Here is a 16,613-nt window from a genome sequence, read left to right as displayed (position 1 = left end):
TCTTGGAGTGTTTGCGGTACTGTATTTGAAAGGGTGCAAAGTTCCAACAGCCAAAATCTGAGTAGGCTGAATGCCTCTGGCAGAGAACCAATTCGTCTTGGATTTGTGGGTATGGATTTTTCAAAGTGATCTGTAGAAAAGCTGCATAGAAAAAGCTACTGCTTCAACCTTGTACATGTTGTAGGAGGACGGCATACTCATTTTCATATTTTGCCGGTATTGGGATTAGCACCACAAAACATAAATATTTGTATGCATCAGGAGGTTGCCTACACATACCTGCACAGAAGACCCTCTGCATGCTTCCCTGAGAAACACCTGTCTGGTGTTGGAAAGGGAGCAATAGGTACCATATTTTTCACTCTATAAGACGCACCAGACCATAAGACGCACCTAGTTTTTGGAGGAGGAAAACAAGAAAAAAAAATTCTGAATCCTAGAAGCAAGAACACCAAGAGGGATCGCTGCACAGTGAAAGCAGCGATCCCTCTTGCTGTTCTGGCTTCTGGGATAGCTGCACAGCCTGCATTCGCTCCATAAGACGCACACACATTTCCCCTTACTTTTTTAGGAGGGAAAAAGTGAGTCTTATAGAGCAAAAAATACAGTATTTTATCTTTCAGGTGTTGGCAACCCTATTTCAGGCACAACTGTCTCTGAACCTCGAATACAAATTTATTGACTCAGGAAAACGACTGTAGCACAACCCTCATAGAACCCACAGACAAAGTGAAACAAATTATTTTCTGATTAAAGAATAGTTACTTGAAAATGACAAAAGTTCAACAAAACCGAGTTAGATAATGTAATTTACTGTACATCAACATTATAGAATATTATAATGCAACATCAATTGTAAAATGTATCTCTAACAAAATTAATTGAATGCTATAGGCATCAGGTAGATGCTACATTGTTGTACAATAAATTCTAATTTGAACACCAATGATTTGCATTTCCCCCCTTGGTAGATATAAAGATACAGTTCCAATCACCCAGTCTTTACACGAATGCTTGCAAGATGCTCTACACATATCTAGGAGTTCTCTCTGTTTTTGGTCTGTCCAGCTAATTTGTTATTATTTTACTGGTCCAACACAGTTTTTGTGAAAGAAGTCATATGTTAGCTGTATATCTCAATGGGTGGGGGAATTTATAGTCCTCCAGATGTTGCTGTACTGCAACTTGTCCCTGGTCATTGGCCATGCTGGATGGGACTTGCAGGAGTTAGAATCATACAACATCTGGAGATTTCTTTCCCCTGATTTAAAACATCAAAGGACATATTTTAAAATAAGGTTGTAACAATGCATTCCACGAAAGTTCTGCCTTGCCCTGAGAAAGGAGAAGCAATTTCTTCCAAATCAGCTGTCCTCCATGGAGAATCTCTTTCTATGATGGAATCATCAATGAAGATGGACTATAGACTTTCACTGTTTCATCCCAAGCACAATCTGCCACCTATGGAGAGCAAACACAGTCCATTTTAGATAGGAGTTACTAGTTGGCACACAGATTTTTAATGGTTGCAGCAGCAATTCTCCTTGCCAACTTGAATGCAGCATCCCTACAATGCTAGCCAACAGACACTGAAATAGATAAAAAATAAATTTTAAAAAGACGGATACATCCAAAACAATTGTTTCAACATATTGCCAAGGCAAATGTTCTCTCAATGCAATGATTTTTACTTGCACAATAGAATATTCTTCCTCTGCACCCCAAAATCTGTTCTTGGCTTCTCCCAACCCTCTGGAGCTAGAATAGGGACAGTGTGAGGTTCATGCAAGGGGAGAAATTTGTGTTTTATTGCACTAACCCTTCTGAGCACAATTATTTAGTTAAATACCATCATATGCTTTTTTTTAAAAAAAAAGAGTCATCTTTAGTTATCTACCCATCATTTCAACATGATAGCTGACCCTTGCTCCTCAAAGCAATGTAAAATGTGCATTAAAATGTACAATGTAAAATGACATTAAAACACTTTAAAACACAAAAATATTTTTATTTACTTCATCAAATTTATACACTGCTTGCTTGTTAAAACAACAACAACCCTCAAAATAGTTTACAATCTATAATGTATTGCAGACAGCAGTCTGAACCACAAAAGCTGTGGCCATAAATTATGTTACTATATGTCCCAATTTTGAAAGAAAGAATTGATTATTTGGGGAGCAGTTTTGATGAAAAAGATTATCTGTATATGAAACGAATGTCTTGTGTAATTAACAACCCACCCTCCCCATCATTCATGATTTTTCTTCTCCATTTAAAATGACAGCTTTGTCACTCACTGACTCTCTCTCTCTCAAACCCCCCACCCCCCCGTTTCGTAAGCACCATATTCAGAAACGAGCAAGCAAATAAGTCTCTTCTGGCATGTTCAATTGCCAAGAGGAAACAATACATAAAACGCCATCTGCAAAATCCTTGGGGAATTCCCACCTGTGATCAACTTAATTAGCATCATGCAGTAGCTCCTGAACGCAAATACAGTGACAATAATTTCATCAAAACATAGGGAGAGCAAACAGGATTTCTGCAAAATTTAGACTTCAGAGAAGCAAACTGTATAATTCAGTCCAACTCTTGTTTCTGACTGTACAAGGGAAAACTTAAGGGTAGCTAAGCAATGAGAGCAAACAGAACGTCAATAGCAAATCATTCTGATAAATAATTGTGTGCTCTTGGAAGGCTGACAGACAGAAACCAGTCCTCAAGAGGGAGCACAGTTTTATGGCATTAAAAATCTTTATGCTATAAAAGGAGCAACACATGGGATTGAGAAGAGAAAGCTTGTTGCTTGGCGCTGTATCACTTAAGAAGGCACAAAGGGGAAATTACAATTAACGGCTCATGAATGTTTGATCAGTATTTGCATTTTAGGATTTGAAACCCACTGAACTCCTAAAGCTCAGGACTAGCAATCATAAACATATCATCCATTTGCACAAGTTTTGGTGATAGCTCATCCCCATTGTTATGGTTGTAACTTGATGAAGGTAACCCAGTATGAGCACAGATGTGCTGAAGTGCAAACCAAGTTTTCTCAGGTAGCGTCCACCCTGCACACGAGTGATTTAGGAGCTGGTACCACCCAAGCTAAAGCAACACATGACACCCAATATGATGAAGAAGAGGCAGAAACCTTTTATGCAAGTGGCAGAATTGAAGTGTGCAGGCACACAATGGGCCAAGAGCCAAAGAACGGAAGACACGGCTGAAAGTAGAATGGGTGAGGATTGTTATGAAACCTCCACTTGTATATGAATTAATGTGGACTTATGCTCCTAACTGGCTAGGTTTTGCCAATCACAGGGAATCTTTGGTTGCATCCTCCTTCCTGGAGGTGATCTTTCATTGGGAACGGATCTTGCTCATGACTAACTATAGTTGGACTACAGAGAAGCCCTTTAAATAATTTTTACCTGAGAGCAAGGAAAGGGTTGCTATAGTTCTTCAGCCCTTCATGAAAGGAGAATGAAATTGATTAAACAGAGCAGTCGGAATGAAGGGGATGATTAGGAAAACGGTTGTGTGAATTAATTACGATAAATTCTGAATTGCAGTATTAAGAGTTTATCTGTAATACCAAGTATTAAAGGTAAGAACTGAATAAGGATTAGAGCTAATTGACTCAGGAAATTAACGGTTCTTCATTTGCTCAATGAATTATCATAAATTAACTAAGTACAGACTCATTAAGGAAAATTATAAATATTATAAACAAACAGAATTGTAGTAAATTATTTTCCCTGTGATTAATTATTCTGGGGATTTTAAAAAATCAATATTGCTAAAGGGAGTTAGACTTTTTAGAGACTCTCCCCACTCCTAAGGAATCCTCTGTTATGCCATAATCCCACGTAGTTCTACTAATTACTATTCCTTTGAGAAATACACAAGGGACAGCTGCCTTATGTCATTTGTTTTGTCTCAGGAGTACTTCTTCGCAATACTTTTTGCACGTAGATAGCAATACCAGAGTACAAAATACTTGTTTCTTATTTCAGTTGTGAATGGCATGCTAAGATTGCCACTGTCTGCAATAAAACATGCAGAATTGCAAGCCCTTAGTAGTTGCTTCTACATATCTTTCAGAAAGAGTGGCAATTTAAAGGTACCAGCAACATGGTACATTTTCATGGCTCGGTCTGGCCAGATGCCATCTTCTAGGCCCACTGAGTATGCTCAGTATTCACTAGACTACTTTGGGGTTGTTTTACTCTTTGATTTGCTTTTTCTTTGTACTTCTGCAAACCTTGGGGGTTTCCAAAGTCTGTTGCTCTCTGTGGCTGCATTTTGGCTATATAAGTGCTACTAGTAATCTGCGTCAAGGATCTGCGGAGAGTATTTCAACTTGGATTGAGGTGGAAGGATTAACACTTCCAAACATCACTACTGGAGGGGATGATAAAAGTGGAAGCAAGAAAGGGAAAGAACACATGGATGATAGGTGTGCTGTTATCTCCTTCACGTGACAATCATAAGTGCAGCAGCCAGAAAGCTCTACAGTATTGCAGACTGCAGCAGAAAGGACAAATACATCTTTTCAGGGCCACCCCTCTCTTTTCTTCTGACCTTCCCCTGAGTTCTGTATAAAACAGGAATAGTTATGTTATACTACTAAATAAGTAACATCCTGGCAATAAATACTGTAGAATCTAACCAGTAATCTGTGCCTGACATTCCCATTTAAAGTGAAGGGCTATTTGGTAGTGCTAGCAAATAACTATAGAAACACTGGCTTACTAGCATGGTGCAGTGTTCCTACTCTCATGCCAACTAAACTGCTGGTAGGGAATTTGGAATTATGCAGCACATAAATCAAGCCTTTCCTTCCCTCCAAAGCCAAAGAATACGAATTCTGAATAAATGTAGGCTGACAAACTTCAAAATTCAGTTTACTGAAGTGAAAGTCATCCCATTTTTTAAAATTCTCTCTTTGCCACACCATTTCCTACCAACAGTGTAGAAGCCAGTTGCCATTCATTAATTAGCACTAGTTTTCACTGAACCGCCAGCTGATTTACTTCTCTGACAAGTCCCCAATTAGCCATTTATCATTACAGTCTTATTTTGCTGCTCAGTCCTTTTCTGATACCTAAGGTAATCTGTCCAGCCTTTTGAAATTACCTGAATGACACACTGTCTTCTCAGCACTTAAGGAGAGAGGAAAAATATCCTACAAGAATAGCTGATATACTTGTGCCAAGAACTGGAGACTGTGGCCCAGGAAACACACTCACAGGGCAATCCAAATCCAAACTCCAGCAGGATAAGCAAGTTTGGATTAGTCAGACCTTGGGCTGTGCTGGCTGAACCAGGGCTATGCTGTCATAGTGGCATAACCGCAACACAACTCAGCTGGGGAATGATGGTTCAGTTGGAGCTCAGCTGGTGGAACTTAAGATGGCAGAACATGCATCAGCATAAGTCACCATTCAGGGGGCATGGTGGAGCAAGGAGAGAAACTATTTCAAACCTCTTCCAGCTCAGTCATGTGATTGGGCAGTCTGGTGGAACTCACACTAGCAAAAAGGGTGGTATAAGTCAAACACTGTTTTAAAGTACTGTTTTCCTTCTACCAGGCTCATCCAGCAGTAGTCTTGCAACAAAATAGTGTGTGGAATAGGCATAGCTTGGGTTGGCTTTAATTTAAGACTGTGTACATTCCACTGGCTTCCTAAACTTAGGAGACTGCTCTTCCCAGGTGCAACCCTATTCTCATTTGACTGGGTGTTAAGTCCTTTTCAACTCAATGGAGCTTCATTCTGAGTAGACATGTTTAGGACTGCACTTATTCGTGAACAAATAGACTTGGGCAACGGGGAAAATTAAGATGAACAATTTTTAACGACATAAAACTTAGCGTTTTTCCCCTGAAGAGAAATAAATCATTGGAAAGAATGTTGTAGGCCAGTATCAACATTATTATTATTAGAAAATCTGGCAGGAATCATTCAGAATTTTTGAAAGCTTCAATTAGCAGTTCACAAAAATAGTGTGATGGCTGTTTTACTGACAAAGGCCCATCTAAGTGTATATATGCTTCCTTGTCTCTCTATCAGCACGTTGCAGCCCAGGCTTGCATATTTTGCATTCATGTCTCCAATTCTAAATATAACAGACTTCATGGTTGCAACTGCCAGTAGTTCAACAGAATCATTCATGTACGAAAAGGTGCTGTGCAACACACAATAAATTAATGGTGAAGTAAATGAATACTATAGAATGAAAGGGGGTACCTGGTACAGGCAACAAAGAAAACTCCTGCACATTTAAATTATGGCATATTTAATACCCACGTAGAAATAACTCTTGCTTCAGTTTAACAGCTCTGTTCAACATCTAGAGCTACTAACACGGCAACAGAAGTGTGCGGGTGGTTTCCTCATAAGATGCAGAAAGAGCAGCGGCTGTGGTAATTGGTCTTGCCAGTAAAGAAGGTCTTGTCAGTAAAGTAGGGTTACTTTACTTACCCATCAACGTTTTATTTATTTATTTATTTATTTAGATTTATATACCACTTAACAATAACTTTTTAAAAATATAAGTGGTTCTTCACAAAGTGAGCCTCTAGGAAAGTCAGTAGCTGTTTTTGGTCCTGCAAACCTGCACTATTAAAATCAATGTAAGTTTTGCCACTGATTTCTGTAGGGATAAATTTATTACTCTAGGGGGTCCAAACCTGGAATTTAATTTTAATCTCAGAGATGCTCTGAGCAATTTATTTTGCAGAATGTAACACTTGCATATTTGCATGTGTCTTGTTCTTCAGTGCAAAGATAGAATTTATGTATATTCTTTTTACTACGGCTGCTTTTGAAATAAATTTTAAAACTGCAATTTAGAAAACCGAATCATGGTTCATACTTCACAGAACTTTTACAAGAGAATATTCCTGTGCGCACCCCTTCAAACCGCGAGTCCTGCTTTCAGGCAGACAACAGCTATAGAAAAAAACCTTGCTCAACAGAAAGCATTCATTTAGGTATGGTAGCCAATTATCTCAGTAGCATAAGAGAAGGCCTGATGAAAACTAGGTGCAGAATTAAAGAAAGAGTTCCCAGGACTTACATTTATTTCCCTTACGTTGGGGTTGAATGTTATTCAGGCTTATTACATTAGAAGTCTTAAAATACCATCCTCTCAACCCCTTTATGATAAGCGAAGAAACATTCCCTCATTTCACTGTATCTTCAAAGTAACATATTCAGCCGAGAAAAGATGAATCTGGCCGCTGAAGCAAGAGCAGGGGAGTTCATCCGTTTTATTTAAATGGGTACTATTTATGCTATACAAATTTTAAAGTGATGTCTCCACACAAAAATTGAGGGGGAAATGCAATTTCTCAAAGGGTGGCAAGGATTCCAGGACAGAGAGGGAGACAGGCGAAGACCACCTCAGGGCCTTCTCTAGCTGGACACACACACACTGCCTCAAGCAGGGTCATCTACCATTAAGAGCTCTGTTGGAAGGATTCCAGGAGAGAGGCAAGAAATGTTACTTCAGGGCCTGCTCCAGGTGAACCGTTGCATTTCTCCCCAGAGCATGATGTACAATAAACTGCCTTGTGGGAAGGATCCTGATGCATTTTTAAAATATATAACTCAATGTTACTTATAAGCTGCCATGGAAGGATTTATATCCTGGCAGGTGAGATATATACAAAATGTGGTTTAATAAAATAAGCTGCTTTTACAGTTGTACCTTGGATCCTGAACACCTTGAAACTCAAACGTTTTGGCTCCCAAACGCCGCAAACCCAGAAGTGAGTGTTCTTTGGAACGTTCTTTGGAACCCAAATGTCCGACGAGGCTTACATGGCTTCCAATTGCGTGCAGGAAGCTCCTGCAGTCAATCGGAAGCCGTGCCTCAGTTGTCGAACGTTTTCAGAAGTCAAATAGACTTCCGGAACGGATTCTGTTTGACAACCGAGGTACGACTGTACTTGGTTTGTTACTTTTTTTCTACTAAGAGTCACAGTAACTGCTAGTGATGAATTGCTGCAGGGCAAGATGGGATAAATGGATTCTCTTATGGACTCTTCCAAAAGAGACTGCTTCTATTTTTATTTTTTTTAAAAAATAAAAAAATTAAACCACCATTTGCCCAAAGACCAATGGGTTCAAGCTGATTCTGCCTGGGGACACTGGGATAAGTTTGATGAGTGTGGCTTTTGATTAGGTGTCAGAAAAATAATAATCCCTTCCAACCTTCCCAGCTGTTAGAGAAAATAAATAATTAACTCTACACTATCAATATACTAATATTGGATTTGTTTGGATGCGGTTCTCGCCAAGGAAATGCTATGCATATACAAGCAGGTCCCACTATCTGCCTGCTTGTTATTTTAAAATTCACTTATCTTTACCCAAACCTCGCTATGTGCATAGTTGATTCAGATAACCGAACAGCCAGAGTCTGCCCACTTCCTTACTTGTTTGTGCTTCACTGTCTGGCTGCAGCCATTTTAGGGAGAAACCATGGAAGAGAGATCACAAATCAGAAATGTTCCCATAGGAAATCATGGAAGCCATCAGCTCACCTAATGGATGATTTCCTGGGAAAGCACTGTGTTTGGTAAGTGGGACTTGTATGTATTCCATGTGTAAGCATAATATCTGCAAGTTGCATGACCTGGAGCTGATACACATGCTCACACATTCTGAGGGTCCAGAGGCAGAACAGGTGCACCCAGTGCTTAGGGCAGAAAGCTGTGATTTTGATAACCTACCACTCAGACTCTAGTCAGAGAGAGTAATTTCTATTGCTCTTATAAGTGAGGATTAATTTATATAAACTACAGTTGATGCTTGCACCTACATAAGGAAAAAGAAGAAGACACTCTCTTTTCTCTTACCTGACTCGGGTGGTGCAAGCTTAAATCCAGGCCACAAGTAAATTCTGTATGATGCTCCACAGTTTCAAGCAGTGGATCAGGCTTGGAGAAATCCCAGAATCTATAGATGGAAACAATATTGTAATTATGGTAATTGAAAGGCCATTTTAAAAAATGTAATGCTGGACTGCTGATGTGCTTGAAGCTGCCAAATGCTTTTAAAAAACAAGCCCATCCACTTTAGAAATGCAATTAATCCTATTGCACAAGTCTTTTGACTCATCTGCATAAATAAGTACTTCATTAAGGCTACATCTCCTTCAGCCCAGTATGGAGATTTAGATCCAGAGCTGGCATGATGATCTCCCATTGGGATAAACTGCAAAACAGTAAACTGAAGTATCTTTATTAAACAGTAAGTAAAGCTTTATAACATATGAACCTATAAAGTCTGTCTTCTACTGTCAGATAACTGGGACATCTAGACAGGAACTATCTACTTCTACAGACTATGGGGCAATAAGCCTTTCAGAGTTTCACACCTGATTTTTCTTTTTTTTAAATGAAGACATCAAGGATGCAACTGGAGACTTTCTACATCAGAAATATTTGATTCATCGTTTAGCTATGTTTTATCAATGGTCTGAAACTTGATGCTCTGCAGAATTCACACAAGAATACCAGGCAAATGTGGAATTTTCAGATGTGTCCTAGGTGCTTACGGCGTCCCTAATATCTTAAACCTGTTTAGACAGGCAGCAGACAGCAGGGCAGAGAATACTCTTTACTATGTCAAGTAAGGCCGTTGGGAGGGACTACATACTGTCACATACTCCATCCCACCTTCTGTTTGCTGTTTCCTGACATGGAAACTTCAAGGACTAAACTTGCCTTCCTGTTAACCAGGATCTTCAGTGATTGGATAGTTAATTGTATTTCTATACTGCTTTCCATTCAAATGAATCTCAAAGCAATAAATAACAATAGCAGAACATAATATCACAACTACAGCAGAAATCATATATTAATGAACCATCAGTAAAATAATTACAATCTATAAATACTGTTAGCAAAAAATAAGCTAAACATCACAATTTTACAGCATGTTGCATTATGCGATTAACAAAACATTAATAAAACATTTATAATCTAGAGGATATTAACAAAATAGTAACTAAAAATAAGCTATTATGTACACACACACACACACACACACACAAACGTGGGACATCCAGTGTTTAAAGTATATTTATAGCCAACAATAAAACTGAACTATTTTTTTCCTAATTTTTTTTAACAGTCATGCCTATATGCGTATAAGGTAAAGTAGATACTACTCAAAAGATCAATAATTCTCAAAGTTATGTAACAATTCAACTGCTTAAACATTTCTCATTTACATTCTGGAATGTGTACTCAAAATTCAGGCCTCTTTAGATTACTTAACATTTTGTTACCTGGTTTGAGCTGTAAGGTAAATTAAATGTAGGCCAAATCATTCCATTAGGTTAGGGGCCCTTCCTGAGCCTGGTACCTTCCAAATGTTTTGGACTACAACTCCTATCAGTTCTGGTCAATTGTCAGACATAATGGGAGTTGTAGTTCAACAACATCTGGAGACCACCAGGTTGGGAACATCTGCTTCAGATGTTGTTGGATCACAGCTCCCATCAGCCAGCACGGCCAATGATCAGGGATCAGCAGTCATCCAGGGCCTGGAGGTTCCCTACCCCGGCTTTATGTACTGAGCTGTTGGTATATCCTTGCGCTTAAAAAATTAAGATGTAGAGTGACAATTCCAATTCCATAAATGAACAATGGTATAAAAATCAGACATCTTTGTGCACACTTTGGTCCTCATTTTCACTATACTGTAGTTGTTTCTGTTCTTGTGGGCAGGACAAGGAATTAGGAAGGGCACTGAAGTCCAGCCTCTTCTAGTGACTGACCTTTGATTCAGCAACCCATCTGTGGCACAGCTTCTGAGATCTTACCAGGCATTACTCACATCCTTCCAATTATTTCTTTGCATCCATAAGGGCTTTTGTTTAAGGTGAAACCTCCACCTAGTATCACATTCTGCGTTTGTTTACTCACCGCATGCAGTTGCAACACACACACATACACACATGGCCTTCTACATTACCTAATAACTAATGTTCACTAAATATTATTCTTCACTATTTTCATTGAGATACAATGTTTGCCCTTACTTCACCCACTACAGTCAATAGATTTCTACTACAACCAGTTTTGTCTCTTCTTCTTTTCTCTCCCAAGGACCCCTTCTCTCTCAACATATATGCATGCTATGCTTACAAAAGAAGAACAATATGCAATTCATAATGTACACAGCTGGTTTTGCCACTAGAGTGGTTACCAAGAAAGGAGGAAAAGACCAAACTATGGAAAATGCAATTCATGGGTGGTTTAGGGACACTGCAAACACTAGAGGCAACTGAATTAGTTTGCTTAATCTATCTTCATTTAATTTCTTTGCAAATCACCTGACCAGAATGGTGGCTACACAATGGATGCACTATGGCAACAGCCCTCTTTCGCTTCTCCTAGTACTAGAGGAACAGGAGAACGAGAGGTTATTTTCCAACATGCTCATTTCCAAAGAGCAAACGCATATGCAGATCAACATCCTTACATTTACCCATGATATCACACATTTATATTATTGGATAACTGGAAAAGATTAATTTAAAATAGAAAAACCCCAACACATTTAAAACCTATTTAAACATATTAATAAAGCAGTCAAAAATAAAACTGCCAGTATCAGCAAGGCTTTACACTAATACACACACACATACACATATATATTCTGGCCACCAGTTCTAACAAGATATTGCAAGGGTAGAAAAGCTGCAGAAAAATGTGAACAAAGCAACCTAAGAGCAGGAAATGCTCCAGTGATGAAAGGTACAACACTTGGGGCTCTTTAGTTTAGAAAACGGTGTTTTCGTGCGCTGCTCTGGTTCACCAGAAGCGGCTTAGTCATGCTGGCCACATGACCCGGAAGCTGTACGCTGGCTCCCTCGGCCAATAAAGCAAGATGAGCGCCGCAACCCCAGAGTCATCCGCGACTGGACTTAACTGTCAGGGGTCCTTTACCTTTATAAGGAGATAGAACAACAAAGTGCCATGACAGCTGATAATCAATCTGAGGGGATTTCTTTGGTGCTATGCTCCCAAAACTATACTGTACGGATGGTCCTTTCTTGAGACAGAGGCACATTTTGACACTACAGGCAACCCCTGATTTGTGAGGGGGTCGCGTTCCAGGTCATTGTAGAAGCCCCACCCCCTTTCCCTGCCACTTCCGGGTTCACGGCAATACGTACGTGCACAATTGCACATGCTTTGAACACATACAACGTGGTCGTTGTCTGTATCTGACTATTCCCATGTGAAGGAAATATACTTCTACAGCAAATTATTCTCCCTCCACAGAAACAAATGTGCATACTGTATTTGAAAATATCCCAGCTTGAGAAAGCAGAGTCAAAAGCACTAGACAACTGGGATGGTTAATTAGGTTCCTGAATACTCAAAAGAATGCATTCTTGTTCAATATAATCTTCCATGGACTACTATGGAATTACTGTAATATTCATGGTGCTGCAGTATCTACATGTCCCAAATAAGAATCTGTTTGAATGTGTTACCAGCTGCCTATTTACACTTCATAACTTGTATAAAGAACTTTCATCCACTTTTCCGAAGAAAGGTTATTTCAGGTGTTACTGAAAGTTCAGAACTAGCCCCATTTATATAACACTCTCCTCCCGTCAAACTTTAATGGAATATCAAAGAACAGGACTTAAGGAAGAAGCATTTCCCCCCTTGATAAGTGCAGTCAGTATGAAGAATGTTCTGGGCTGTACTGTTCTATAGTATATTAGTGGCCATTCACTGTAACTGTTATTTCATTTCCACAGATGACTAGATATTCTATATATACAAAAGTGGAGAGCCAATTCCTCATGAAAACAGTTCAGTAACTCCTACAGTTTCCCAAATCTGAGCTACACATAATCTTTATCTTCAAAGTATAGAAAGAAATGTTGCCAGTCAACTACATATGGAATTCCTAAAACCACTATACGAAGTCAAAATGTTAACTGTGGATGATTCTTGCATAGGTAGTATCATAAAAATAAATATGAGAAATCAATGCTGCCTGCTGCAAATGATTGCTTGTCTTACTAAGAAACAATCACACTCTTTCTACCAATGTGGATCAAAGTGGGTTGGGGGGGGAATGCATCAAAATGCAGTATTTCTTAAGATACTACATACAGGATTGATATTTCCAAGCCAGTGGTGGGAGACCACTGAATGCAGAGGATATGGGAGTTTGTACATAGTCGGAAACTATAGCATTAACTGGAAACTGGGGGGTTTTTTGTTTGTTTGTTTTTGGCTTCATTCAAAAAAGGAGGAGGATTTGGGTATAATTAGCACACATAGGAAGCCTAAGATGTGTAAACAGATAAATCAGAAAAAAGCTATTAAGCTGGTATTGGGCCAGAAATAAGAATGCATTTATTGATGCATGCCTGTGTCACATACATAAATCAATCAATCATACTGCCAAATGCTTTTTGTAGTATTCATTGTTCCATCAAAATAAACCAGTACTTCTAGTTTGTGAAATGACCTGTAAGTTCAAGTTGTTTTAATCACTATATTCCAAACTCTGCTTACCTAAAGTTTCAACAGAAGATAACTGAATTACCTCTTCTGGTTTCTTAAAATACATCCAAAATGCTTGGGCAGGGGGCTCTTGACACATTTGCCATGGCCTAGAGTTGTTATTAATATAATTCCCTTTAATGATGAACTCAAGTGGTTGGATGCTTACTGGACTGGAGTAAAACAAAGCCACTGAGAAACAACGGGGATAGGTATCTGCATACCCTGCTGAACCTTCAGGTATATAGAATTACAAAACAATGCCTGCCTACCCCCAACCCAACAAACTAAAATTCCAGAAACCACAAAATGTTGAATACTATATGTGGGAGAATATATTGGCCTACTTCAACACCTGACAGTTTTAGCATCCTGGAGGAAGACATGGTTAGCTGGAACCCTGAACAGGAGCCCTTAATGTTAGAGGATGAGGATATACTGCAACATTTTGTACTTTATATAGCGCAGACATGTTACTTATATATGGCCATCAGGATTTCTGGTTGTCTACAGGTAACCTATAAAAAGTCAGATATTTATGCTGAATTTACTATCTAGTCAAGGAGCAGGAACCAAGGGATGGATATGGCTATGTATCTGAAGGAGAATCTCGACCTCCATCTTTCAGTCTGTACACTGAGGTCCAGTTCCCAGGGCCTTCTGGTGGCTGCCTCACTGTGAGAAATGAAGTTACAAGGATCAGACAGAGGGCTTTCTTGGAAACAGAGCCTGTTCTGTGGAATGCCCTCCCATCAGCTGTCAATGAGATAAATAATTATACAAATTTTAGAAGACACCTGAAGGCAGCCTTGTATAGGGACGTTTTTGATGTTTTATTATGTTTTCATATCTGTTGGAAGCCACCCGGAGTGTCTGGAGTAACCCAGTCAGATGGATGGAGTACAAATACTACTACTACTACAACAACAACCTTCGCATGCATTTAGGTGTCATTTCAGTAAGGTTGGAGAAGAGGTGGGCTTTAAAGGAACAGAGGAAGGTGACACTACTTGAGTATTCTGGAAGGGACCTCCAAGCATACATGCTTGCAAAGCTTCCAAGCCGTGCGCATGGAATTTTTATTTATCTATACAGTCAAACCTTGGTTTTTGAACGTCTTGGCTGCCAAACGATTTGGAAGCCGAACGCTGAAAACCCAGAAGTGAATGCTTCCGAGGTGTGTTTCTCAATTTTTCCCACTGAACTTGCTGGCAGCCCTTTGACCCTCGGTTTTTGAACATTTCGGAAATCGAATGAATTTCTGGAATGGAGGTTCTACTGTATATATCTGAAATGGAGGTTCTACTGTATATATCTATATTTATGGAATTTTTATACAATTAAATTGGGGAAGACCCAAATATATGTATGTTCAGATCATTTATATAAATTCAAATAAAAGTTATTGTGGGCTGAATTTGACCATTTATAAAGGGTCTCTGAATATAGTAGCTTGCCTGTGAATTAGATCTATTTAGAAGTGTTTGAAATCAGCCAGATTTTCTTCTCAAATGTCTATATGAGGGGAAGTGAATCACACATAATACTTTAATGCCACCAATATTTCTTTGGTCACAATTTAGAAAGCCATTTATTACTTTCAAGAGATTACAATAAAACTAGGATTCACCCCTTCAATCCTGATCTTTTAGCCCCTAATAAGACTGAGGAATATATTTTGACGTGAAGAAGTGCTTATGGCAAAATACGGCATTTCATGCAAAGGTCTATGCTTCTCATTTCCAGGTATGTGGCATATAAACTAAATATTGCTTCTTTAACAGCAGGACAAGTTCAGCAATGAAATGTCAAGCGGCAAATACTCAAGAGTATCTGGGAAGCAAAATACATTAAGATAAACCCAGATTGCAAGTCTACTCTATATGAAAACAGGAACCATAAGATTACCTTTTTCACAACTAAAACAAAGATATTGCTTTATCTTCATGTTCTGTTGATACTACATATTTGACTAGGTCTATTGTATTCTCCAAGGGCTGTAGCCTGCAGCCAAAAGAAGGCATGTAGGGTTCCTTTCTCAATACTCAACTTTTGTTTAAAGAAAGTAAGTAAGAAATCCTATATGCATGCACCTGGGAGCAGAGATGGCTTGCCTGATGGGGCAGGGCAACAATGCTGGCTTGCCAGCACTGGGATCACTGCCACACACCACTTGTAAGTGCGGGGCGGCAGCAGGGAGGTCAGCATAGTGCAAGTGCACCAGTGGGAGAGCCTGAACCCTGCTGATATTCCCATTCCTTTCCCCTCTGCCTCCCAGTAAGCAGCAGTGGCTCCACCCACAAGGTGATCCACTTCTGCCTGAGAGTAAGTCCCACTGAACTCAATGGGGTTTACTTCTGAGTAGGCATGAATAAGACTGCAATGCAAGCCTCTCTCACTTTGATACAGTGGGACCTTGGTTTACGAACTTAATCTGTTCCGGAAGTCCGTTCTTAAACCAAAACCGTTCTTAAACCGAGGTGCGCTTTTCCTAACAAGGCCTCCCGCTGCCAGTGCCCTTCCACCGTTCGGATTCTGTTCTTAGACCGAGGTAGAGTTCTCAAACCGGGACACTACTTCCAGTTTTGCGGGGTTCATATACTGAATAGTTTGTAAACAGGGCTGTTCTTAAACCGAGGTACCACTGTATAGGGAAAAACATGAAGGCAGTATTTGATAGAAATTATGAGAAAACACAAGGCGTTTATTATTATTATTATTATGAAGAAGAAGAAGAATTGTATTCAATGTACCGTATTTTGCGCCCCATAGGACGCACCGGCCCATAGGACGCACCTAGTTTTTTGGGGGGGAAATAAAGGGGAAAAAATTATTTCCCCCCCCCAGGTGTGGGGCTGGAAGAACCAGGTCGGGGAACAGCAGGAAGGCGCGCTCCGCCTCCCCGCTGTCCCCCGAGCTTGTGGGGCTGGCGATGGGGAGAAGTGCGCTGAGCCCGGGACTGCAGGCAGCTCTGCACAACCCTCGGAGCCGGTCTCCCGAGGGTTGCGCAGAGCTTCCTGAAGCCTGGAGAGCGAGAGGGGTCGGTGCACACCGA

The 16,613-nt window shown here is 39.8% G+C and overlaps 1 protein-coding gene across 1 annotated transcript in view; it reads right to left on the bottom strand.

Moving 5' to 3' along the window:
- Window positions 1–796: 796 nt before the first annotated feature.
- The window catches only part of PEX7 (peroxisomal biogenesis factor 7), a 55,330-nt gene continuing 39,513 nt past the window's right edge, over window positions 797–16,613 (bottom strand). Inside the window, exons 9-10 of the mRNA XM_081187902.1 lie at window positions 8,873–8,972; window positions 797–1,461 (exon numbers count right to left, since the gene is read on the bottom strand). Of these exons, the coding sequence (XP_081044028.1) occupies window positions 1,393–1,461; window positions 8,873–8,972 (169 nt within the window). The 3' untranslated portion in view covers window positions 797–1,392. The remainder of the gene's footprint in view (window positions 1,462–8,872; window positions 8,973–16,613) is intronic.

The sequence above is a fragment of the Podarcis bocagei genome (assembly GCF_964188305.1).
Source record: "Podarcis bocagei genome assembly, chromosome: 3".
NCBI lineage: Eukaryota > Metazoa > Chordata > Lepidosauria > Squamata > Lacertidae > Podarcis > Podarcis bocagei.
Note: the sequence above shows the minus strand (reverse complement) of the source record. Positions and strands in the feature narration are given on the sequence as shown.